Source organism: Amphibalanus amphitrite, unplaced genomic scaffold (genome assembly GCF_019059575.1).
Source record: "Amphibalanus amphitrite isolate SeventyFive unplaced genomic scaffold, NRLGWU_Aamphi_draft 001759F_arrow, whole genome shotgun sequence".
Taxonomy (NCBI): domain Eukaryota; kingdom Metazoa; phylum Arthropoda; class Thecostraca; order Balanomorpha; family Balanidae; genus Amphibalanus; species Amphibalanus amphitrite.
In genome coordinates, this window is record NW_024883252.1 from 42,931 (window position 1) to 65,731 (window position 22,801).

The 22,801-nt window shown below is 48.0% G+C and overlaps 2 protein-coding genes across 4 annotated transcripts; one reads left to right on the top strand and one right to left on the bottom strand.

Annotated features, from left to right (window-relative positions):
- Positions 1-776: 776 nt before the first annotated feature.
- Positions 777-15,300, top strand: LOC122375019 (protein IWS1 homolog). Of its 3 annotated transcripts, none has more exons than XM_043354159.1 (12): positions 777-861; positions 1,445-1,511; positions 2,555-2,854; positions 3,195-3,912; positions 4,360-4,578; positions 4,874-5,095; positions 5,442-5,654; positions 6,176-6,338; positions 6,819-6,909; positions 7,166-7,277; positions 7,819-7,976; positions 13,989-15,300. In XM_043354159.1, exons 2-11 carry the CDS (start codon positions 1,450-1,452, stop codon positions 7,939-7,941), a joined length of 2,223 nt encoding a protein of 740 aa, XP_043210094.1. In that variant the 5' UTR covers positions 777-861; positions 1,445-1,449; the 3' UTR covers positions 7,942-7,976; positions 13,989-15,300. The 3 variants fall into 3 exon arrangements, with proteins under 3 accessions (XP_043210094.1, XP_043210095.1, XP_043210093.1); XM_043354160.1 differs by having other exon boundaries at positions 825-858; positions 1,443-1,511; XM_043354158.1 differs by lacking the exon at positions 777-861 and adding an exon at positions 1,014-1,172.
- A 137-nt stretch (positions 15,301-15,437) lies between these two features.
- Positions 15,438-20,185, bottom strand: LOC122375021 (uncharacterized protein PB18E9.04c-like). Its single transcript, XM_043354161.1, has 3 exons — positions 19,803-20,185; positions 18,406-18,621; positions 15,438-17,253 (listed from the first exon to the last, which is right to left on the bottom strand). Exons 1-3 carry the CDS (start codon positions 19,987-19,989, stop codon positions 16,421-16,423), a joined length of 1,236 nt encoding a protein of 411 aa, XP_043210096.1. The 5' UTR covers positions 19,990-20,185; the 3' UTR covers positions 15,438-16,420.
- Between the last annotated feature and the right edge of the window lie 2,616 nt (positions 20,186-22,801).

The window sequence follows — 22,801 nt, forward strand, 5'->3', positions numbered from 1 at the left end:
AATTTTCAGACCTGCGATAACGATAAACGATAAGTAAGGTTTGCGATAACGATAAACGATAAACGATAAAAATTTGCAAAAAATTAACAGCGATAGCGATAAAACGATAAAACGATAACGGCAATTGTTTTGTTAACAGCGATAACAAACGATAAACGATACAACGATAACGATAATTGTTTTTTAACAGCGATAACAAAAGTGATAAGAAATACAGCTTAAATAAGTGTACTTGAAGTTTATTTGCAGATCTATACACTTAGATGGCAACAGGTTGCGCACACATACTGTCGCGGGGCCTACACTGTCGATCCTCTTCCATTTTTCATCATCCCGTTTTACATTTTATCGTTTATCATTCATAATTTTTGTAACTTGCGATAAGTGGATGAGCGATTATTTTGAAAATTTAGCGATAAACAATAACGATAACCGATTTACTTAACAGCGATAATTACCGTTTATCGTTTATCGCTCATCCTATCGCATGCGGAAACCACTGCATTCAAGGCCAGGCTCGACAGTCACTGCCCACTGGGCACGCTTCATGCACATGACTCACCCATAAGACTGAAACATCACACACAATACAGACAAACAGCTCGACAAGTCCGGATCCCAGAGGCCAAGTGGCCTTTCTAACTTCCGCGATTATAAGTAAGTAAGCATACCTAAGTATTACCACGGCCCAAATAAGACGACGAAAAAGTTCCTTTACGAATTGCGATGTGGAAGCAATTTGGAAGCACAGCTATAGTACAATCCTGGCGCAGAACAGATCTTTCTGAGAATTTTTTGGACGGGTGCGCGCGCGGCTGTTGTGTAATTTGTGTGATTTTCTTGCCGGATTTCCAAAAAAAGGTTAAGTGGAGGAAATTCATTCGCCATTGTTTTATGAAAATATGCTTTAAAGCTTAATCTTGGGATCACAAGCCAATCGGTTCAGTCAATTACAGTGTAATGCTGCCATGCTGCCCACCTGTTTCAGTTTATCATCACCATGCGCAGCCTGCGCAGCTGTGCTGCTGCTGAAATCAAAATAATTCCAAAGCAATCCTCATCTTCATTTGTTGTTTTATCAGTAATGCTAATTCGATTTCCTATGATGTTCATTGGATCTTACATATTTGGGTTGTTGTAAACAGTAAGACTGTTTTGTGCATTTATTTAAGGTATTTTTATGAATTTGATTATGATTAGGATTTAATCAAAATCTTGGCATTAATTATGTATAAATTATACAAAGTATGAAGTTCAATTGAATATCTGCTGTCTTACATGCTTGTATTTTTGTCTAAAGGCGCTGGTTTCAATATCGCCTGAAGTGTGATGGCTGACCCAAGGAGAAGGGGGATGTTTCTTTGTTTATAAAATGCAGTGCGGCATGGCCAGACAGTAAATTGTGAAGCAAGGTTTCTGACTTCCTGTGTTTCCTTGATTGCAGTCACCATGTCTGAGGGCCGGCGAAGCAGTGGTGAGCAGTCAGCCTCTGACAGTGAGGAAGAAAACAGGTATGTTGAGCCTATACCTACTGCACTCCAACCCAAGCATCATAAGTAAAGGATATTTTTTGATCAACAGGTTCAAAATATTTTATATTTCCTAGGAAATTGAAATGCCTTTATCAAGGGTTTGGAGCAAGAGCATTCTCAATTTCTTATTTATTGAAAATTGATATTTTTTCCAGACAAATCAGCTCAAAGAGTAAGCAAGAAGTCCCATGCCACTAGCTGCTTCCTGTGCTGAGATAATAAGCACAAAAGTGCCCTGATTGATCTGTTTCACAGACAATCCAGAAGTTTTTACAGCTATAAAACTATGAAAAGAGCACTTGGATGATCTTGCTGGGAACCATCAATATTCTGGCTTCTGAGATAGGTACTCTAAATTTTGGCATTAGTAGAGCAGATGTCACACAAAGGTTTTCCAAGCAAGAAGAGGTGTTGTAGGTTTTTAGGTTATATGTTTGTAGCTTGAAGGTTGCAAGTTTTCTGGTTGTGGGTTGTAGCTTAGGTTAGGTCAGGTTAGGTTGAGTGTGTTTTGGTTTGGTTAGAAAGAAGCATCTCTGGGTATAGCGCCTTTCCTTGGTTGCAAAACCTTTGTGTGACATCTGCTCTACCATTACCCAAATTTTTAGCTTCTGTATTTTATCAAAACAACTTCCAAAGACATGTGGTGCCACAATGACCTCAGAATCTGTCAGGCCATGTTATAAGTCAATATTTTTTCCTGGGAACAAAACTGAAAATTAGTTTTCCAAAACTCACGCAAACTGACATATATATCTCTTGCTCTGTTCCTTTTTGTAGTAATTTTTGGGTAATCATGACAGAGTTTTGAAACTGTATGGGGTTTATGATGTGTTGGTGCATTTCTTGTGAACTCATCCGGCATCCCTCATTATTTTTGCAACATTGCTTGTGTTGCTAAAAATTTCTGCACTTATCACAAGTGTTCTGCTTCTTATTTTTTAACATACATCCAATATGCTTATAAGTACCGGAGCATCTATATATCCACCAATTGACTGCACTTAAGCACTTTTGTCTTCCAGACCTGGCAGTGCCGCGAGTGCCGCCGGCAGTAACGCCGGCAGCCGCTCGGGCAGTAACGCTGGCAGCCGGTCGGGCAGCGAGGCGGGCAGCCCGGCCCGCGGCGGCGGCGGCGGTGACGCGGGCGGCGACAGCGGCGACGAGGCGTTCGCGCCCTCCGACGAGGAGATGCCGTCCCAGGGGGAGGAGGAGGCCCCGGCCGGGACGAAGGAGCCGGCCGGGGAACAGGAGGATGACCGTATGTCGGTCGGCTCGGCCCGATCGGTGGGCAGCCGCCGGTCGGCCGCCGGCGCCCGCTCCAGGTCTGTGGAAGGGGGAGCGGGACAACCAGCCACTGAGCAGCTACTCGATGCTCACTGTGCCTTGGATGATGGAGAAGGAAATGGACCGATGCTACTAGAAATGGTAGAAGGAACATACCCTCGAAACAGTAGAACCTAATCAGCCTGGGAAGTGCTAAGATACATTCAAAGCTGTTGAAGTATGTCTGACGAGTGACGAATGTTATTTATTTGGCTGATAAAATCTAGCTTTTTTCGTTGTACAGACATCAACAGCACATGACACCGGTATTATCACAATGTTGTGTGATTGTTGTCTCTTGGTCAGTCGGTTGACCTTGTGTGTGCTCCTGTTTGGCAGGAGCGGCTCCGCCAACTCTGCCGCATCTGGTAAGAGCAGGAACAGCCGCAGCAAGAGTCGAAGCAAGAGTCGAAGCCAAAGTCGTAGCAAGAGCCGCAGCAAGAGTCGCAGCAAGAGTCGCAGCAAGAGTCGCAGCAAAAGTCGCAGCAAGAGTCGCAGCAAGAGTCGCAGCAAGAGTCGCAGTAAGAGTCGCAGTAAGAGTCGCAGCAAGAGTCGTAGTAAGAGCCGCAGTAAGAGTCGCAGTAAGAGTCGCAGTAAGAGCCGTAGCCGCAGCCGAAGTGCCAGTGCGGCAGGGAGCCGAAGCCGGAGCCGCAGTGGCAGTCGTGGACGAAGCCGCAGCAAGAGCGGCAGTCGCAGTCGCAGCCGCAGTGCGGCAGGCAGCGCCGCCAGCCGCAGTCGCAGCCGCAGCGGCAGCCGGCCGAAGAGCCGCGGCAGTGCCAGAAGTCGCAGCGGCAGTCGCAGCGGCAGTCGCAGTCGCAGTGGCAGCGGCAGTCGCAGCAGAAGCCGCAGTAGGAGCGGCAGCAGGAGCAGCAGCGGCAGCCGGAGTCGCAGTAGGAGTCGCAGCGGCAGCCGCAGCAAGAGCCGCAGTCGCAGTCGCAGCGGCAGCAGGAGCAGGAGCGGCAGCCGGGCGTCAGGAGACGAGGAGCGAAAGTCGGTGGTGGACAGCGACGACGAGAGAAGCCGCGCCGGCAGTGGCTCCGACTCCGACGGCGAAACGGTCAGTGGGCTTCCATTGCAGTCAGCTGCATTTCTGGACTAATTGTCCGTAGTTTGCTCCCCAGATCCTTCTTACATTTGACCGGATGCTTATGCTTTCAATGTTTTAATTCTTAGATGTTCCCGACGGGCATGAATGCCTTACATTTCATTAAACATTCGCATTTCTGTCCCTTTTTCTCGGTCCACAGTTTATTTTTAACATCAGGTCTGAGTTCTGCTTTCTTCGGGAGCTAGTCGAAAGCTGAAGGGGCCGTGAGCAGTTATTTCATGAACAGTGGCTGCGAAGCTAATTTCCCCCGCATCATTTTCCGTTTTATGCAGCCAACACGTAGCGGTGTTCTATGAGCTTCCCCCGTGGCTGCTGCGAGGGGGAGTAACTGGTGGTTACTTTCACGCCGATTCACCGATTGGTATTCACTACTCTGCCTTTTTCCGCTCCTCGCAGGGCGCCAAGAAGAAGGTAGGCTCCGACGCCGGCTCCGACACTGAGACTGCCGGACGGAAGCGAAAGCGACGAATCATGTCCGACAGTGAGGGAAGTGACGGAGAGGGAGGAGGCGGCGCGAAGGAGGGAGGCGCCGCCTCCGGAGACGAGGGAGAGGGAGACAAGGAGACCGCCGGAGACGGAGACAAGGCCGACGCCGAGGACGGAGACAAGGAAAAGGTGAGTCAGCCTGAGGAATAGAGGTCTGCAGCTCTGTAACTTTTCCGGGTGGTCTTTTGTTGTTTGTGGTCGTGGGTCGACCTAGAAAAGTCGGGAAATGAAAGACGCGTCGTCACGATGGTCGACGCCACTGACTATCCGTTATTTGTTAACTGTTTTGCTAATTCCTCTTGGTGTTTTCTCAATCATTTGTCAGTAACATTGATTCAGTATTTGAGTCCACCTTGTGCTGATAGATGTCCAAGCTGCGAATGCCAAATGCCAGCTGTATCTGACTCGAGCCCTCTGCCACCAGCCGGCGGCGGCCGCTCCGCCTCCCTCCGACTCCGACTCGGACGAGGGAATCACAGCCGCTGATGGAGAGACTGAAAACACCGGCATGTCCGACTTCGAGCTGATGCGCATGCGCAAAAAGAACGAAAACTCGCGACGCCGCAAACGCAAGAATATCGACATCATCAACGACAATGATGATTTGATTATGCAGTTGATTCGTCAGATGCGGGAAGCGGCAGAGGTGAGCTGGTTGGTGGGTATGGTGGATGGATGCAGCACTGCAGCTGCTGTGAGGGGTAGGGATAAGGGAGACATGAGATTATTTGTGATAGTGGCTATAATATAGTAATCGTGATTTAAATATCTAGATAGACCGATTGCATTACTTTTCTTTTTTGACTTGAAATGTCTCGTGGACGTTCACGACTGGAGCGCTTTGTTCAATGCCGATGCTCTGCGATACTTGTTGTTGTCCTCTGGCAATGTTTGTGTATACCTGTCTTCATTTGCTCCACCTCCATTGTTTTGCAGTGCTACCCTAGCGCATCTCCCAACGCTGACACCACACCTCCCCTCCACAACCCCAGGACGATCGTGAGCTTAACCAGAACCGTAAACCAGCCACCCGTAAAATATCTATGCTGAAGACGGCCATGTCTCAGCTGGGTAAGCAGGATCTTCAACTGGCCTTCCTCGAGTCGAACGTGCTCTCGGTGCTGACGGACTGGTTGGCGCCGATGCCGGACCGCTCGCTGCCCAGTCTGAAGATCAGGGAGCAGGTGCTCAGCCTGCTACAGACGGTGAGAGAGGACTGGGGATTGAGAGCTTTGGACTGGGTGGGGAATGTGAGATGGGATGAATTTGTCTGATTGTAGGGGATCTGAGTGGCATGGGCGGGGCTCAGCATTAGGCGGTGAAATTCAGTGGGAGATGTATGGCTATGGTGGCTCCGTGCCAGACGAGCAACACCTAGGAGGGCTGGGTAGGACAGCGGCGGCTGGATGAGGCTAGGACGGACAGCTAGAGAGGGAGGAGGAGTGGGGTGGATGGAAACCGTTCGAGAAAGATTGTATGGGACAAAGGACAGCTGTGGAAAGGGCTAGGAGGGTCTCCTCCTGCAGCTAAACAACATCGAGAGGAAATTAGAGAGGTGGCAGTGTTTGCAGTAATACTTCAATCATCAATGCCAGGTGACGCTAGTAACTGAATGTCGGGTGTCGCTGAAATGAAAGTCTGTGTCTTTCGAAGCATGTTACCCTCTCATACCACTGTCTTCCCTGCCAACCTGACCGCCCTGACCCCGGCGTCTCCGCACCACCAGTTCCCTATGCCGGACCAACAGCTGCTCAAGTCCTCGGGCATCGGCAAGGCGGTGATGTACCTCTACAAGCACCCGCGTGAGACCAAGGAGAACCGCACGCTGGCCGGCAAGCTGATCAGCACCTGGTCCCGGCCCATCTTCAACCTCACTACAGACTTCACAGGTGAGTAGCGTATCCTAGTGTCTCATCATTAGCTTTTGCTTTCATTCCAGGGGTATTATGCTTGTCATGTTTTAGGTCTGATTCTAGTGGGAGCGATGCAGTTGTCAAATCATTTTCAAAAACTATATTTTGTCATTCATTTTGCTGGTAGTTGACGCCATGATAATCCATTTTTCTCGCTTATCATGAGATAGCGTAATATCTCTATTTTCTGTGGTACTTTTTCGATACGCTTATGTATGTTTTAATGCGTCGTACGATTTTCTCATACTACGTAACAGCCGTTGTTTGATGATGTGGAAACATGTGCTTGACCTGAGCTCTGAGGCCATCTCTGTGGCTCTTGCACAGCTGTCGGCTCCTACAGTTGTCCCGCTGACCTGCCTCGATCCCGTTCCCACAGTCATGTCCAACGAGGAGCGGCTATCAGACCCTGCAGTTATCCCTTCTCTGACCCCTCTGTCTGTTCTATTCCCGCAGCCATGTCCAAGGAGGAGCGGCAGCAGCGAGACATGGAACAGAGCAGCAAGCGGCCCCGGGAGGACCGCGATCCCAAACAGCTCGAGGAAAAGTGAGTCGTATAACCGCAACGGCACCAGCTGTGCTTCGTGTGTATGTGTGCTTCTTTGTTTCCATGTGCATGCGGGATTGTTTCGTTCTTTTCTTTATTGGGATGGGATGTGTTTGTGTGTGTTTTTTTTTCTCCACCGCAGATTGTACAATCCAGCGATACCCGGATCAACCGACCTTGACTCGACCTGCCCTGCCTTGGTCTAACTTTCCCTGCCCCGACCCAACCTGCTCTGACCCGACCTGACCGTTTTCAGGGTACTGAGACCGGGCGATCCCGGCTGGGTGGGTCGCGCCCGAGTGCCCAGGATGTCCGACAAAGACTACGTCAACCGACCCAAATGGACCAACACCGGAGAGTGTGCGCCGGTGAGTCATTCGCTAAGTCTACCGTTTCCTGTATTAAGTTCTGAGTGATTCAACCTAATTCAATCGATTCAATCGATGATTTTGTGGTAGACGATGTTGGAATTAAAGCTTTGTGGTCTGTTTAACGGGCTGAACTAACTACTGAGCATGTCAAAGAGGCTGATCGGCAATTGCTTGCTGCAGAAGGGACAAGGGGAGACAGCTTGACCACGCTGTGAATTGTGCGTGGTATGGCAGGTCCGTCTGTACATCCTGTATCATGCGCCTCTTTTCCTGTGCCTCACAGACCCCCTGTATCCCACAGGACCCCCTGTATCCCACAGGTAGGTGTTACGCACCTCACTGTGTCTCCGGCCCGGCCTCTTTTTGTCTTTCGCCGTCTCTATGTTCGAGGTCCTCCCTTGACTCACAGCCTAAGCACCGTCTACGTATGCACTGTATCCTCATCCACTCTCTTTGTCGCCGATGACCACTGTAGTCCGGGCGCCCCCCCCCCCCCACTCTCTTTGTCTGACGCTCTCCTCTCCTCTTCTGAAAACAGGTGACAAAGAAGGAGGTGACCCGCCTGGAGCGACATCAGCGCGCCTTCAAGGAGCGAGAGCGGCGAGCCAAGATGCAGCGCGCCGTTCAGATCAGCATAGAGGGACGGAAGATGGCGCTCTGAGCCCGCCTCTGCCCGTCGCGTGCTGACGTTTATAGGTAGGTCTGGTGAATATCCCGGCCACGCTGGCCTTTTGCCGTCTCCTGTCCAGCCTCTGTGGCCGTATTCACTATCACGGGTTAAGGGTAGGAGTAGGAGTAACGGGTAACGGGTTATTTGTGTGGCTGTATTCACAATCGATGTTTACCCCTGATGGTCGCCCGGCGCTACCCAGACGGCACCACGCAGGCCAGGTGCCGTCTGCGTGTCGCCTGGCCTGACAAATTCTATAGGTAGGTCCGACAACGTCCGACGGCCGCTCGCTGCTCGTCTTGGTCGTGGGCGTTCTTTGTGCTGGCATCTGTATGCATTGTGCAGTACCTATGGTCTGTCATACGGTCTATCATACGGTCCGACGCCTCAAAGCTGGTCATTGCTGTCAGTGTTTCCTGCTATTACAGGTAGGTGCCCGTCTCTTGCTGCTGAGAGAGCAACAGCTGCCAAAGATATAAAAAGAGATGCGAGAGATTTGTATGGTGCTTAATTATTTTATTTTGCTAAGTAAAAGAGACAACCTAGGCTTATTTGAATCTGCCATTTGTTAATGGAATCATAGACCGCTATATTTCACTTATATCACTATATAGGCTTCTCGTAATTCACCTATATTATAGGTATTTATGGGTATTTTTCATCCACCTGTGTAATTTGCAATCTTATTATTTCTGTTCATATGCCGACTAATTGCCTAGCCGGTCTGTTTAGACTCAGTGGTCCTGGACATAATGATAACAAGAACAGGGCTCATCACGATAACACCTGCCTGCGTCAATTTCATTGTCTTGTTTTTACTCTGCACAGCGATTATTATGTCTCTAAATCCATAATTTGATTTTTGATTGGACACGCGCGGATCGTGGGTCCTTTGTTGATACCGGACAGGCGCAGCCAACTGCAATTGAAGTGATGAAGATTATGTGAAACTCTCCCCGGCAGCATGTGATTTAAGATCACAGTTATCACAATTTGGGGCTATCGCAACTTAGTTAGAGACCATATGCGCACATGGACTAGCACATTGGTATTTAAGTTACGATACCTATCTGTTTGGATTTGAACCGTGACGCTTACCTTATGAATGTCATGAATGCTGGCAGCACGGAGTATATACTCTACGTAGACTATATATTCCGTGCTGGCAGTATGCTGCAAGCCGGCTTTCATTAGCATACTGTGCGAAATTCACAGACGTGGTGTAGCTTTCGTGCCTTGACATCAAGCCCGAAAGTCGCTTTCATAAGCAATAGCCAATATGCATTCATAGCATTTGGCCAATCCTTTGTCCGCTGCACGCCTATTACTATAATGGACGGTAAACGGTCAAAGCGGCCTCAGTGCCACCAGCAGAGTCGCAATGGCCGCCAACTGTCAATGGCTAATTGTCCGAGCTGTGTTGTGTTGTCCGCCCGGGCCGCCGCCTTTGTTAGCTGACAGCACAGCCTATCACAGTTCGGCCCGGACCTATGAGGCCGCTGTGGTACTGGCAGTGTCCTTGCAGTGCTCAGACGCCCACAGGGGGGGGGGGAGTCTGAGCCAGAGGGGGGGGGGCAGGCAGCTGAACGATGATGGATATGGCCCGATGTCACTGCGCCGCAGGGCACAACGACCAATCAGATGTTACGACTGCAACGGTATGTGATATCAAAGCGACCCTATATCACAAAAGTGACGCTTGCCTCCCGGATTTAATGGACACTGAGTCATTGAACCATTTTCAAATTGATAGGCATACATTTATGCTTTATTTACTTTGATATATTTTGTTTTGTTATCCTTTACTGTGTCATGCTAAATCATATAGGTGTCGTTTTTAGACCGTTCTTTTTTTCTTTAATAAGCCTGAGTTTGAGGAAAGGGGAATTGTTCGAAGCTTGATAGAAATAGCACTTTCTGCGAAACCATTATCGAACAAAACAATGGATATGTATTGTATAATAAGTGCTGATGTTTTTGGCTCTACGCTACTGTGGAAATCCGGTGTCGTCACATAAAAAGTATTTCCTTAAAAGTAGTGTGCCAGCTTTCTTGGACCGTATGGAGTTAATGGCCCAGATAAGGATAACCGGATTTTTAGAACTTATCCATACCTTCAAAACTCATGGAAACGTCTTAAATTCTTCAAATTTTGAGTACCCCAGTGCGAAATTCGCCCCGACGGGTTGTCGGTCGTACCCCAACCACATTTCACACCACTATGAACAATAAATGCACACACTGAAATCGCTATTACCGATATGCTCATCCAATCAAGTTTCGATAAACCCGTTCATCATCATCTCCTGCGGTTTCGAACACGCCTGTTAGGTGGCTTCTGATGCTCGTCGAGGTCGGAATTTCCAAATACGCGTGGTGCGTCGGGCCGCGCGCTCTGACTTCGGCCAATAAAAATGCGTCAGCTGATCATTGTCATTTCTGCCACTTGCGTGTGGTGAAATGGGGTCATAACTTATAAGACGGCTTTTTCATATCAATTATTTTACATAAAATCATATTTCAAACCATAAATAATGTTCGACAGCCAAATAAAAGAAACAGTACCAATACGGGCTTACAGTTTAAGGCTCGACATTGTGTTGTCTACGATTAGACAGCTGATAACTCATTCCCGTACGTCGTATGGTCGTAACACTATAATGACCTTTGCTTATTGTCACAAGTGCGCCGCATTCGCGATTGTTGCCCGACGCCTGTTTGCAGGTGAGCCCACTACAGTTGTTATACATATCTAAAAACCGATAAACTTTTAGGAGAAAAAGGCACTATTCCAGGCCCATTTTTGATTTTTTTTGCGATATTAGGTAAAAACAGAAGCTTCTTATCCTAGGAAAAATAAAATGGGAAATCTTTCAAAGGTGGCACACTACCTTTAAGTTATGTTTGTAAAGTTGGCTGTTGTGCGATACCTGTAACCAATATTCGATTGAGAAAAAGGTAGGGGAGGTTGGGATAATTTGGCCGTTTTTTTTTTTAGAAAACGATGTAACTTAAAATTTACGACACATTTCTGCATATTCTCAACGCTGGTAGGTGTCGCATTCATTTTACTTTGCTGGACAGCAGACATGTGTACCTATGGATCCGAGAAAATGGATCTGGGATCTGATCCCACGGATCCTGATCTCGGATCCGACGGGATCATAGATCCAGCTCTGTAATTTATCGAGAGATCCGTAGGGATCACAGATCCGAGTCTAATTTTTTGCTTGAGATCCAGTGAGATCATGGATCCTCACTTATTTTTTGCCAACGCATATATCCCCAAAAAAGCACTTGTTTCAACTCACAAACGTTCTGTTTTAGTGATTTTATGCGATCGCACGTCATAATGCATAGTTCTGTGTCAGTTATTGGCGTATAAACCCTTTAAAACATGGTTTCAAATGTGGTGCCTGGTGGGATCCACTCAGATCATAGATCCATGTTCTTAATTTATCGTCAGATCATATGAGATTATAGATCAAAGATGTATTTTTCACGCCGGATCCGGTGGGATCATAGATCCCAACCTGTACTTTGCTTCGAGATCCACTGAGATCATAGATCCATCACTCGGATCCATGCACATGTCTGCTGTACAGTCTGTCTTAAAAGTACCGCGCAAAGTGACGGTGGATCCATCAAGCCTGACCGAGGAAGGGCCTGCTAAAATTTGAAAGTCACCGAACCAATGGAGCTGGGGAATGGACGAGGATGTCCATTGCTTCGGTGACTCAAATTTGGCAGTCCTTCATCGGTCAGGCTTGATGGATCCACCGTCACTTTGCGCGGTACTTTTAAGACAGACTGTACAGTGAACTTGAAATGATAGAGTAATTACTTATATTGAAATTGTGACGTATTACAAAGGTCTGCAAGGCGGCCAAATTACCCCACTAGCAGGGTTATTTGGCCGGGGGTGTGGGGCAATTTGGCCGGTGTTAGTTTGCGGTCGGGATTTTCTGTTATATTGCGAGTCAGCTTCAGATTCAGCATTGACGTGTGTCCTATGACGCATTTTGCCGCATTTTGGAGGTTGACTCAGGGGTCACAGGGGTCAAAATAGCCAAATTAGCGGCTCTAGATGCGAAGACAGTTTTTTACGAATAACTTTTGAAGTAATCAAGTTAGGCCAAAACTTCGAGTACCACCGTAATTCTCTCGTCAGCGCATCGAAACATATATGTATTGAACTCGAGAAGTCAAGGTCGAAGGTTGACCTCAGGTCACGTTACCTCAGGTCGCTTGACCTCAAGGTCACGTGATTTCAAGGTCATCATGCATATCATTCGATGCGCCTTGGCGAGCTGAACAGAATGAGGCCATTTGTGCGGCTGTACCCTTTTTATGTAAGGATTATTAGCAAAAAAACGTTTGGTAATTTTTGATGACGTCACATGCTCTTACAGTTGACCAGTCGGAAGTAAGGCATCAAAGTAGTCAAAGTTGGTCATGAATCATGTCATTTATGGTACAATTGACCATGAAAACTCGGCCGTCCCAGCATAGTGACCATGAGCGCACCGGCCAAGTTGCCCCGCTAGTCCCGGCCAAATTACCCCATATTGCCACTCGGAATTTTTTGTCTATTAGGTCATCACGGCTATACGGAATTAGATGAAATTGCTCTTGGAACCGCTGAACACCCCCAAGAATGGCGCTATAATGTCTGAATTCGTTTTTAGCCCAAATACTACATGTTATACAACTTTGTAAATAGAAGCAAAAGTTACCATTTTCTAATGAAATTAACGTTTTATTAATTTTGAATAAAACTACGAGGGGCAAAGTTTTGACATTTGTCCTCCAGTTATTCCTACCCATGACAAATGAATAGAGACTAGAGCTATTTCACTCACTTTTATTAGACATCGTACAGGTGGGGGCGGCCAATTTACACCACCGGCCAAATTATCCCACTCTCCCCTACCCGAGCCAGTTTGCTGTATAGTCGACTACAAAATGATGTTCCACTCCTCCCTCAGAAGCTATCAGATGACCGGAGCGCTAAGCTGTGCCGTTTATCACGCAATTAACGTTTCGATTGTGAGCCTTGGGACAAAGTTATAATTTGTGAACTCAGCCCGTGTGATGCGGCACAGCCTACCACTTCAGGCAAATAATTGCCTGTGAAAAGTGGAACATCATTCTGTAGTCGGCTATACGTCAGCTGGCTGTATCTTACTGCAGTGCATTTGACGGTCATACGTTCCAATATTCCAACGAAATTAAACAAAAACAGGGTCCCTAATGGCAAAGTACGATCGCAAACAGAATGAATGACTAATCAGTAATCACGGAATAATGGTCACTAATAATTGGGTCGGTTTACGATTTATGAATGCGGCGCTGGCTTCAGTGGTGGTATGATCTAGTTTATGCTCATGGCCATGCTCGATATTGATTCAAAGAAATCACATCTGGCGATTTATCGTCTGGCAATTAGTTCGCTATAACGCTAGTGGTTTCCTATGCTGTCTGGGTTAACAGCGGTCATAAGCTTCTGCTGCCGTCACACTTTTTGATGTATGTTTTTAACTAGCATTTCGCTGTGTCACTTCTACCTCGTGTTAATTCATCAAGATCTTTGTATTGTTTTCATTCTGGAGGACTGCAATATATGTCATTAATGACAATCACCTTTGTCCGAGCCAACAATTTTCGACAATTTTAAAGAAAATATGGATTTTAATGGTGGGAATATTTCATCTCTTTTACCTGAAACATAGCTAACATTTCCTTTTTGAGGTACCGATCCCTGACGCCATCATCTCAGAAAAAAATTAACAGATACCAAATGCACAATTATATTCATTGCAGCTTAGCGTGAAATTTTGTGCGTGATAATCATACTTAAAGACGAACAACGAAGTCCTATGTGCTTTTGGGATTAAGATAATCGAATTACAGAGAACGTCATTTCTTTGTGTAGTTTTTCAAGCTGATCGGACATTGCCTAGCTAACTGACCGCCTTTCATCCACTGTTTCATTGCTTCTGAATAAGTACTTTTTCACTCGTTGTTCTCCGTTGCAGGTTTAAACTGTTGAGATCCTCCTCAACCTGTTGATACCGCTCAAGTGGCCTCCGTGGCCAGAAACTCCGGTCGCACACACTCAAATCTGGAGTTCACTTACCAGGCGACCACATGCTGTGCCGGACGATGCGGAACATTACCATTGCGGCTGTGTGAGATGTCATCGGCTTAGTGTGAGTGACGTCATCAATGTGTCTGTGTGACGTCACCAGTGCTGTGTGTGACTCCACCGGAGAAGCGGGGCGCTGTGTCGGTTTTGGCCATGTTTTCTTTGATTGTTTTCTGCACCCGCCGTTGTGTTCTATGAGCTGGTAAAAACCAGCTTTGAACTGGTAAAAACCAGCTGTGTTACCTACATTGGCCCGTCCCCTCATGAGCTGAACCGTCAATAGACGTGGTGAGCCAGGACCCGGTCTTGTTAGTCCAAAAATCGCATCAGAACAGGGTAGGAGGTGCCTGCTCCTCGGGCCTAGGCCTGGCGTTCGACTCAGTTGAGAGAGACTGCGAAAGAAGCATCGACTAGATGCTTACGGAACGGAGTGAGATGAATTGTCAATTGATCGGACTGAACTGCGCAGATCTACTGAGATGAGTTAAGCTGTACCGAACTCAGCGTAAGTTCAAGAGTACGATGAGTTTAGCTAGCCTGAGTTGCGTGTTTTAGGGTTGGATTTGTCGGGCCGATTAAACTGTGTGATCCAAAGTGCGATGAGTTAAGCGGAACTCAACTGTGCTGTGTGATCCATAGTGCGATGAGTTAAGCGGAACTCAACTGTGCTGTGTGATCTATAGTGCGATGAGTTGAGCCGGACTGTGCTGTGTGATTCATAGTACGATATGTCTCGATGGATGAACTGAGTGAGGCGGTCGGGGAGTACTTGCTGTCGCTCTGTGACTATGAGTGAACTCCGACTGTGACTGTGACTGTACTGCGACTGTGACTGAGTAGACCGATGTCCCGCTGTGGTCCCGAACTGGCGTTCTGTGCCTGTCGGCTGGCCGGAACAAGTCCCAGTATCTATTACCACACATTGAACACACCCTCATATTGTCTGATTTTGCCGCGAACCCGGTGTGTTTGTGGCTAGTGTCAATACAGACCTTCGGTGTGTGTGTCGACGAGACTGAGCCCAGGTGTCTCAGCCACATACTGGACTGGTCTAATGTGCTGTGGCCGATAGGACTGAACCCCCGGTGCCTGTGGCCAAGCGGTGTCTGTTGTATGGCCATTCAGAGCTGAGTGCTGTTGGGCTGGCGCTTCGTGTACGGATGGGGGCTCTTTCTGAGCGAAATAAATGGCGATAGCCGATGTTCCGGTCGTTTGGTGCGTTAAGCGAATGTTACGACGTGTGTTCTGTGCGTAGGGCAGTTTGTTCTCATCTGAGATTTCTTGCACGTTCATATGACGAGTAACACACGAATGATATCTTCTTATCAGGAAGAAGCTGTATATTTCGTTATTTATTGCTACTAAAATATCCGCCTAAGCTGATCATTGTACTAACTAAAACAAACAAGCGCAGTGCATTGACGAAACAGATAACACACCTCTGATACTGATCTAATATTACTGGTACAGCTACCACACATCCAGATACTTGTTGGGTGTAGCGACGATACAATAAGACTTTGGATTCTTAAAACAACGAGGATGAGACTGAAGAGTTGCTGGACAGTGTGCAACCGGGGAACCCATTGCTAGCTTCCTAGTGCCCTCACCGTTATTAGTCCATTATCATTTTCATATCATCCGTAGACGGTAATCGTTAATCTCGTCCACAAATGACGCTCCTCTCCCATTCGGTCGAGTCAGTTGACGGGACCGCCTCGCCCGGGTAGGCCGTAGTATCATGGACAGGACCCCGGTCAAATATCGGCAAAGTCAGGGTGAAGGTTTTCGTGCGCCGCGCCGTTGCCGTAATTGGCGGGCGGCATTCGCAGATTTGTAAGGAAAAGAGAGACTAAAATTATGCGAATGAATGCTGCTCGAGGTTCAAGAACGCATACTTTCGGCTGTTCAAATGGCTGACTTGTACCTACAGCACAGCCAGGCGCCAGCACTTGAACTAGTAGTGTAGTGGTGTAGTGGTCGGAGTTGGAACTAGTCCTGCTATTGTCATTGTGAGCGCTGGGTAAGAGATCTGCTGCGAACTATATGACTAGAAGTGGCTGGCGGCGGCAGCTTCCTGGTGGTTTGCTCGTTTTAAACACTTAACTTGGTGGTTGCTGACGTGGTTGCTGTGGTCAAGTGGTGGACGCCACGCTGGTTGTGGAAGCAGCGGTTGTCGAGATATTGGTGATAAGTAGCGTGTATAGCATTGTTGTGGCGCCCTTGTGGTAGACCTGTTAGGGTTGGGTCGAACAGCATTCGATTCGTTGGCTATTCCGGCAAATGCGTAGATGGATCGCTAGCCCTTATGCTGTAAGGGGTTCATTTGACGCCGAGCCGTTCAGTGGTAGTTGTAGGCTGCGCAGTGGTCGTTGGTGACTCAGTAGTGGTTGCTGGTGATTTGGTGGTTGTTTGTGACTTGGTGGTTGTTGGAGGCTTGGTGGTTGTTGGTGACTTGGTTGTTGGCGGCGTAGTAGTTGTTAGCAGTTCAGCTGTTGTTGTTGGCGACCCGGTGGTCGTTAGCTGTGCAGTTGTGGTTGTTGGCTGCGCAGTGGTTGTTGGCGGCGCAGTGGTTGTTGGCGACCCGGCGGTTGTTGTTTGCGACCCGGCGGTTGTCGTTGGCGACCCGGCGGTTGTCGTTGGCGGCCCGGTGGTTGTCGTTGGCGACCCGGCGGTTGTCGTTGGCGGCCCGGTGGTTGTCGTTGGCGGCCCGGCGGTTGTTGTTGATGACACAGAGGTTGTTGGCGGCTCGGTTGTGGTTGTCGTCGGCCGTTCAGAAGTTGTCGCTGGCGGTGCAGTGGTAGTTGGCAGTACAGTCGTGGTGGTGGCTGCGCTGCTGGTCTCGCTAGTTGTGGTCGGTTGGTCGGTAGTAGTTAGCTCAGCAGTGCCCTGTTCCTGGGCCACGAGCGGCTCATCCACCGCGGTCTGTCCAGTCGCGGCGTCGGCCGTCGTCGAGTCGACTGTGGTCGTTTGCGAGTCCGTTCCACTGGCGGTCTTCGTCCCGGCGGCAGCCGCCAGGACCAGGCAGGCGGTGGGCTCCAGCTCCGGGTCGGGGGCGGTGCCGGTCGGACAGTGGCACAGGCCGCCGACACACTCTGAGCCCTCCACCACAAACTGGCACTCCTCCGAGCTGAAGCAGAAGTCGCCCAGGCGCGCTGTGAACAACCACACGAGGTGGACGGTCAGTTATATAACAAAGAGTGATCCGACTGTTGTGATAAGGCATGCTCACTTGCCTGTTTTGATTGAAACTCCTAACTACTTTTATTCAACGGTAATGACAATGAATACTGTCAGGTATGAAAGTAGATACTGCAGCTTCGTACTTATTCATTTATTGTTTATATTATTTATCATTCCTTAGGTTCATTTATCGTGCTTATTTATCGGAGGCAGTGTCTGACTATGCATTATTCCGCGCTGATTCGTAAATAGCTGTTTTCTCCACCAAACTACAGCGCTCGTAACAAGGAAATCGTTAACGAACGACCGCTGCTCACGGACCCAACCAACATGCGTTACATTCGTGTTGAAGGTACAGGTCTCGCGGGTTTTAGCGGTAGTTTTTGCACCTAGAAAATTTAGTGTACATACTTCAGGCTATATCTTTGTCGTCTTAAGCTTTTAAGTGTTGAAGATGCGATCGACTTGTTGGTTCACAAGCCGGCCATGATCGTGCAAAATGGCTTCATCGTAGATCGATTAGTTTCTGAGATATAGCCGGAAATGTAAAAGTGCAAAACCTACCGCTTAAAGGGACTATCCCACCTTCTAAAATGTTGTTAAAACCATTTAAATTGTGCCCGATTTTATAGATTGGATGACCAGGAACACGGTTCTGGCATTTATTTTTCATTAAACATCTTAGGCTTCCCATATTCCAAACACAAACTTTCAAATATGTGACGTCACAGCCCAAAATTACCTCCTTCCCCAGGCCACATTACTGTCATAAAGCTGATTCTTTTTACTCTGTAGGCACCACAACAAAGTTCAGACCAAGTTTTAAGCGATTTTTCAACGAACAAACCCATTTAAATCAGAATGACTAAACGAGGTGACGTCACACTAACGGTCGCTCCATGTTGAAGATAGGGCCTTGTACAAGGCCCATTTTCAAATGAAGGGAACGAATTTCTTCAACACCAAGAGGCCGCGGGGGGTGCAACCTAGATAGATAGTGGTTTCTGAACCTCGCCGCAAACTTGGCTATCTCAACTCAAACCCCATGTTAAAGGTGGGATAGTCCCTTTAATCTCGCGAGAGCCGTGCATCCGTAATCGGTTCGGAAATCAGCTCGGACTCACCCATTTTGTCTCGGATTCGGACGGTCAGGATGTCAGTGACGACCTGCTGGGTGTCGGGGCCATCAGTCCCGGTAATGCTGGTAGTGTCAATAGTGTCAGTGGTGTCAATTGTGTCAGTCGGGGCGCCGCGGACTGCGAATAGTTGACATTCGCCCTCCAGGGAGTGACTCAGACTGAAGCAGAGCGGATCGGACAGGCACCGGACAGTGCACTGACCTGGAAAAGAGACAAATCAATCGGTACGGATGGTCTGAAAACAGACCACACAGTATGAACCGAGAACGGACCAAACAATCACGGATGAACTGAAAACGGACCACACAGTCACGGTCAACCTAAGTCCTAGAACGGACCACAGTTATAGTGTATGCGGACAACACAGTTATAAACGGACCAAACGGATAACGGACCACATGTAAGCGGACCACACAAAACAACTATATAGTCGACTTAAACGTACGAAACCGTTTAAGTCAACCCAACCAGACAACACACCTTCAGTCGACTTAAACGAACCACAGTTAAAGTCGACTTAAAAGGGACTGGTCAGTCACGAATGGTCTAAAACGGACCGGATAGCCTGCGATGGACCACGGAAAATGTTCTTCTGCCTTCACGGGCTTCAGCAGACCTATTTTGTTGTGATGAACACACTCGAAGTGTTTCGTCCCTCCGAAATGACCATGCGGAGCAAAATGAAGGGTCATGCAGGTGCACTTTTCAGATTTTGTAGGTATTCAGTAAAACTTTGTAAATAAACTTTTCTGAAGATGCTTGTGTGTGGGAAAAGCCGCACCTGCGAAGGAGGCGCAGTTTTATTTTCTCCATTGGCATATCTAATAGGGTGAAATAAAATTGACCTGATCCTTAGGTCACCCACCGATATTAAAAAGCTGAGATATACCTAAGCTGTATGGATTTAGTCGCCTCGCCTATCGCTGAATGCTTTTAATATTCTTTGAAATAATCAAATTAGCTTGGTTGACCATCATTTCGCTTTTTAGAGGGACGGACGACGAACACATGTAATGTGGCCTGGCGACCTGACCTTAATTGACCTAAGATTGAAATTTTTGCAGTTTTGAGGCAGACGAATTGCTGATTTTGGCTCGATATAGTCCTATTTTTAGTTTCAGCCCCATTCCTCGTAATGAGGCAGACATACAGCGATACTTTCTGCATCGCTGTAACGATTTCACGTAATTTCGATTTTCGGCGTCTCGACGCTCTCACTGAATGCCGTAAACCGTCCCGCTACCATTTACCCGCCTGTTTTCCATTTCCAGCTACTCCAGATAATGCGCTTCGGTCTCCTCACACCACCATCCCCCGCCCGGTGCCCTGCTTGGGAGTCCCTACTGTCTACTCCCTGATCCGTACATACATACGTCACTCACACTGGGACGTGGTGAAGTTTTGCAGCGGGCTGAGCGGCAGGCTCCAGGAGCTGGCCGGCGCCGAACTCATATGGTAGTTGTGGGGCGGGAACGGCACGCCAGCGTCCAGAGCCAGCTGGTACTGGGAGCTGGCCAGCACCCCCGCCGGCAGCGCCAGCGCCAGCAGCGGCAGCACCGGCAGCTCCATGGCGGGACGGCGGCGGAGTGGGACGGCGCCTGGTCCGCGGGGTGCTCCTTCTGGCTGCGGACCGGTGCCTGGCTGCCGCCGCCCCGGCGACCGAAACAACCAACAGACGCGGCCGGCACCGGGACCGGACGGCGCTCCCGAACAGGGCGGGGCGGGACTGAGCTGATGTATCGGTGCAGATACCTATTACACCACTTTGGATATTGTAACGCGACGATCGACCGATAATGATAGTAGATTAGTTCAAGTGATGCATTATTTGGGGGTTTAATTTGTTAGCACGATGAATAGAGCTGCTTACGTGTCGTGCCCGAAAAATTAATTTTCAGCTATCTCCGGTTCTTAATTTTTTTTTTCGATTCTAAGAATTGGGAGGTAGATTGATTAGTATCAAGTATGACCTCCAGTTTCCACTTGTTTGTTCGACATTCTTCCATTTATTAGGTCGTACCTACCTGTTACCTATTAGGTAGGTAGGTATAGGTTTGGTAACAGTCAATTAGGTAAATATGTTGGTGAGGAAAGCTTAGAGCTTGGGAATTGTTTTAAAAATCTGGTTGTTTATTTGTCACTCATTTTTGTTTTCATTTTGGTAGGTTGATTTGGTTGCTTGTAGGTTGTCGGCTTATGCTCTTTCGCTCTAATATCCAATAATGAGAGAGGGATATCAACCATTTTAATTAAAATCATGATTTAAATGAGGGGAGATGCCGAGTGAGAAAGACGATCTGAGACCAGGGGCGCGCGCAGGAACTAGGTACTTTCAGAGTGTGTGTATGTGGGGGGGGGCCGGGGGGGGGGCACACCATAATAGAGATCAACCCAAGGTACCCCTAATTAGGTATACCTAGTTTGCTCACCAGTTTACTTTTAGGTCACTGATTTTTGATCCCTTGGCTTTTACACAAAAAAGAAAATATTTGCAAAAATAACCTACGGTAGGTATTCCGTCTCAAAATTGTGGGGGCACCGCCCCCACGGCATCAGAGTTGGGGGTGGGGGTGGGGGGGCAAGCTGCTCCCACTGCCCCCCCCCCCCCCCGGTTCCCGTGCCTATGTCTGAGCTTAAGATACCTATTATCAGCTAGGTATGCTCGTCATAGGCATAATAGTCATAGTCAGGTATGCTCAATTCAGTCAAGACTCAGCCCGGATTTGTTGAGATTCGGAACGCCTCGGATCTTTTTGAAACTCACGTAACAAAGCGAGCCATTGGGGTTGCAAGTGCGCAGTCAATAAAGCACTGTGTATAATGGCCCATGGGGCTTTCCAAGCCGCTCGACAAACGACAAAATGACTCGCCTCTATATTGATATACCGTCGAGTCGACGGTATATCAATATAAAGGCGAGTCGTTTTGTCGTTTTTTTAGTGCTCTCAAGGTCCAATGTGCAGATGCTGTGTTGTGCATAGGTATGTTGTGCAAATTTTTGGGTCGTGACCTTTCACTATGTTGACCTCTGAGGGTCAGACGGACGGATAAGACTGAAACCGAATGGTTTTGGCCACGTATTTGCTACCGGGCCAACCCCAAGGGCTCAGAAATTCGCACACCACTGTGCGAACTTCAAGTGGATCCGAGGACCCGAAGTATCCCCAATTTAATTTGGGCTGCCTTCGTAATTTAACCCGCGCCCAAGTGTGGGGGGTGTTTGAACACCCCCCCCTGCGGTTTTTCGCAGATATGCGCCGCCGTTTTTGGTACACCTTATCATACATCAATTCCACACATGTTGTGAAAATTTCAGACCAAGGTCATTCAAGGTCAGGTCACCAGGTCACTTGAAGTGACCTCACCTCATAAAAGGTTTCAATGTCTGCCATAGCTACACCGAGTGACCGATCACTTTGAAACTTTCAGCGATTGATGAGGGTAACAGTATCTATAAAATGTATATCTCGGAATTTTGATATCGGTGACCTAAGGTCAGGTCAATTTTGCGGCCTCTCCATTATAAGTCAACGGGAGAAAATTGAAAAGCGTCTGTTTTGCACGAACGCTATTCTAGACACTCTCAAACATCGAGATGTAGGTAAAATTGACACACTGAACCGGAAAATGGCAACTGCGACCCCTCGTTATGTCCCCGAGGTCATCTCAGGTCACGAACAGAATCTAACAGTTTTTCGCTAATAACTTCTGATAGAGGCGTGCTAGAGCGCTGAAAACGCCTTAGATGTGTTTGGCTCGACGTTGCAGATCGACTGATATGCAACATGACCTTTTCCGGTCAGGTCATGACCTTGACCTGAGGTTAAATTTTCAAGTTGACCTTTCAAGGTCAACTTATAGTTCATTCGACGCGTCTCGACGAGAGGAACACGATGCTGGCAAAAGTAATGTCATGACTTTTTTTGAGTCAAAAGTTGTCGCCGAAAAACCGATTTTCGTAAAAACGGCTATTTTTGGAGTTTTTGCCCTCTGGAGGCTAAACCGTTGACCTGAGGTCAAATCTGAGAGCATTTATCAAAAGGGTCTGTAAAAGGGCTATCGAATGCGCTTTTCTGCGGCGCTGTAGCTCTATCGGTTCCCGAGATAGCCGTTGGCAGTTTCCAAAATGTTGAAATAGTCAACATTTTACCTTTGGTGACCTCTGGTGACCTGACCTTTGACCTGACCCAAAAAATGAACAAAGTGTTTTCGTCCTTATTTTTGACGTTCTTTCGATTGCCGCTTACCGCGTGTCGCTACGTGGCCCAGGAGCCGAGATAGAAGGGGGGGGGGTGTTCAAACACCCCCCACACCAGGTCGTGGAAAATCCAGACTGACACTGGGGCGCGGGTCAACTTGGGGCCAAATCTGGGCTGAATAG